General features: G+C 41.0%; 1 protein-coding gene across 1 annotated transcript; it reads right to left on the bottom strand.

The window, feature by feature from the left end:
* LOC113765198 (beta-amylase 1, chloroplastic) lies at positions 1-3441 on the bottom strand. The gene is given in 5 exon segments (XM_027309288.1): positions 1-1038; positions 1120-1230; positions 1340-1550; positions 2662-2943; positions 2945-3441. Coding segments are annotated over 5 exon segments (1749 nt in total). The 5' UTR covers positions 3283-3441; the 3' UTR covers positions 1-231.
* Between the last annotated feature and the right edge of the window lie 259 nt (positions 3442-3700).

Here is a 3700-nt window from a genome sequence, read left to right as displayed (position 1 = left end):
TGCACGACAAATGAAAAGAAATGCTACTACTATCATTAATGCATCATTGATACTTGCATCATTTTGGAATTTTGTTACTAAAACACCTTGGAGAATTACTATATGGTTCTTGAAATAGGCCTAATGATATGCGTACAACAAAACAGAGATCCATGGCCACAAAACCAGCCATCAGGGCATTCTCTGCTTCTTGTTCATACATACAGAAACATGCATTAACCTGCTGCAGTACTAGTGCCTCAGAGCTACAGCAGCTTCTTGCACAAATGGCTGAGTTACGTGTACGAAATGCTCAGCCTCGCGCTCCACTTGCTCCCAACACCGGTGGACGTCTTTTCCTTCCTTCATTTTCTTCACAAATGCCACAAACCTTCTCCAATTATCAGGGTGGAACAAGTCTGGGCTCATCCTCAAGTATGTGAAAGCACACATTTCTCTGTTGGTCGAGTTACCGTCAATATTTAATGCTGCTGTCTTTAGTATCTGCTCATGTGCATATTCATCATACCTTGGCAATGCATTTTCTCCAGCGAGAGGAACTTGAGCTTGCTGTGTAGCTAAAGCCACTTGCCTAACAAGCTTCTCAGGTGCGCAAAGTGCATCTTGTGGCTGCTCATGGTCTCGCATCTCAATGCAAGTAAAGTTGAATATTGCACCGTGGCGCGCCAGCATCTGAGCAATGGGAAGGTATCCATCACGCAATCTAGTATTGTAATATCCAGCTGTAAGCTCAGGGGCATGGGACCTTGTTCCGTAATGCCAGTGGATTCCAGCAATTTTCACTGATATTTTGACCCCTCCATTCTCAAAAATAGCTTTAGCAGATTGCAGTATCCTCTCGCCATGATCTAAAAGCATCTTGGAATACCAGGTGAGGAAGAACTCTCCATATTCACTGTCCCAGCCACCACCTTCCTTTCTGAAGAAGTTTGTGTCATCTGGCCAGTTGTTATAATGGCCAGCATCTGTTGGGCCAGTGCTTCCCCATTCAGGCTTTCCATATGCTTCTGCTGCAGCTTTTAAGCTACTTAGCATGTACTGCAAGAGATACATAAAGTTAAGTAATCAATAAGCACAAGTAAGATGTAAACTGAAGAACAAAACTGAATGAGAACATACCTTGTCATAGCACTGAAAAGCTCCAATCCCAGGGAACTTCCACGTTCCGTTCTGTTCAGGATATGAAGGATAGCGGAGCTCACCAGCAGGACCCATTCCAACCTGTATTTCCTGATGTCATGACAAGATAAAAGGGTAAGACAATAATGACTACTTATTCAAAGACAACACTCCAGATTAATCTATTCTAATGTAAAAAATGCTGAATTTATTTGCTTACCACAATGGTATCTCCCAGCAGGTGCTCAAATTTGTCTCTGAAAGCCAGCATAAAGTCAGAATAACACTGGACAGGTGTCCTTCCTTTGAGTACTGGAAGGGTGTCACATCCAAGAGAGATGTATTCATAATTTCTCCTCCCCCATTGATCTGTGTATGCAAGGCCAGGATCTTTGTCAATCTCTTCTGTCGCCCATCTTGGGAGAGGGATACTGAGAACCCAAATGGAACAATCAGCAAAAAGAATATGCAGCAGAAAATTAAAGACACATTATGACACCATGAAAAGAAGGTAGAAGCTACACACCCATTAATCACTGACCAAATGCATGGAACTAACATTTGCAAGCTTTACCCTCTGATAAACCATACAATAGGTTTAATTTCAGAAAAGCAGCAATTTTTTCAAGAGTATGGACAACACTTGTGCTAAAACTAATATGCCCATTCATAAGTTCAAAGCACTCAAAGGTTATTCATCCAAATTACCCACATGAATATTAGAATGACCTTTCCTTCTACAAAATGCAAAAATTGTTAATTTGAGTTTCACATAAAGGCAATAAAGCATTCATGGCCATGTTCATTTTTTTCCTGCTTCAATTCTAATATCTTCAAGAAAAGGCAAGTCTTACACGAAACAGGGAAGAATTTTCCGAGGATGAGATATTATCCATACTGAGGAGTTTTTATTACAGTACTAACTTATGCAATCTTCAAACAAATAGGTACCTGGGCCTTATTTTTGGTATTAAATTATCAATTTGGTTTCCTAGTCCCTAGACAGACAAGAAACTACACAGTACCTACTCGCCTTGACTTCAATAGGAAAATAAGTACGACAAAATTTTACATCTTCTTATCAATTGATATATCCCTCAAAAACAAAAAATGAAAAAAACCAACTCCAAGTTACAATCTTTAATTAGATACTACTTTGTTGTCTTTTGAACCCCAAAAAAAAAAAAAAAAAAAAAAAACTACTTTGTTGTCGATTACAATTAAAACTCTAGCACGTCTCTTTCACCCATTGCCAATTTTCCATTTTACATTAGCTTCTTGTGACCACTAAAAAAGTGAATAGGAAAAGCTAAATTCGACTTTTCCAGCTCTGAAGCCGCTACCACCACATGTTAAAAGCTCAGATAAAAGCAACATCTTTTTCAATCCATATTAAAACAACCAACAAAGAAAATACAAAATTTTGCCAGAATATTCCAAATCCAGACAATATTTACTACTTATTATTCAACCAAAATGAAAAAATTAAAACTTTTTCCAATAATTAAAAAAAATGATGCAGTGAAGTTGAAAGTAACATACGTGCAAGAATCACCAACGTTTCCTCCACATTGATGGAAAGACATGACCGCCTGAACTTTCAACCCATGTTTTTTCGCCATTTCCAAGAGCTCAACATAGCCACCGAAATTATACTTCCCTGGTTCATCCCTCTCTACTAATCCCCACCAAACATCCATCATTATCCCTTCTACCCCAGCACTCTTCAGCGCCTGCAAACTTGCATTCATCGCCTTTCTCCTATTCACCGTGTTATCCATTTTCACACTATCCAACGGCATCATCACGAAAACCGGCAACCCTTTTTTCCTTCTTCTGGGTAGAACTTTCAGGAAAGCTATGAACTTTTTCGACCGCCGTCTCTGTCTCCGCGGCGGTCGCAAATGCTTGGCATGCAACCGAGAGATCTGGTCGCATGCCGGCCCTTACCGGGCTCAACGGCGGCGACGAAAGGGGTGAAACCCTTTCTACATCTCCCGGTTTCTGCACTGAAACCCGGAGATTCGTCACCGGTGATCTCCACACTGCCGACGTGCTAACTGTTGCTGCCGATTGAGCTCCCTCTCCTGTTAGTCCTCCGGACTCCGCTGCTATCGGCGTTCCGGCCAATGCTCCGATCTGATGCGGCATACTCATTGCCATAATAGAAAGAATCAATCACAGAAATATTTCAAAAAATGGAAAATGAAAAAAAGTGGAATATCAAGAATTAATATCCTTTGGATTTCTGGGGTTTTCTCCCTTTTCTTCTTGTTTTTTGCTTTGCTTTGCAGCGAAAATCACAGCTGGTGAAGTGTTGGAAACGGCGGAGGGACAGGGATATATATAGGCTTAGATGGGAGATGGGATAAGATTTTTTTTTTTTTGTCCCGGAAAAGGATAAACCGTTAATTTGGGGCCAAGTGGCGAGTTGTGAGCGAAAGCGGAGGCGACGGCTGGGATGGCTATAGCGACAAGTGAGAAGGACGGTGGAGATGGGTTGGAGAATCCGCGTGAAGGTTCAGGTTGGAAGCGCGTGATCAAGTTGAACCAGCTAAATATTTTTATTTACTAATGAAGG

The sequence above is a fragment of the Coffea eugenioides genome, chromosome 3, assembly GCF_003713205.1.
Source record: "Coffea eugenioides isolate CCC68of chromosome 3, Ceug_1.0, whole genome shotgun sequence".
In the NCBI taxonomy this organism is placed as follows: Eukaryota; Viridiplantae; Streptophyta; class Magnoliopsida; order Gentianales; family Rubiaceae; genus Coffea; species Coffea eugenioides.
Note: the sequence above shows the minus strand (reverse complement) of the source record. Positions and strands in the feature narration are given on the sequence as shown.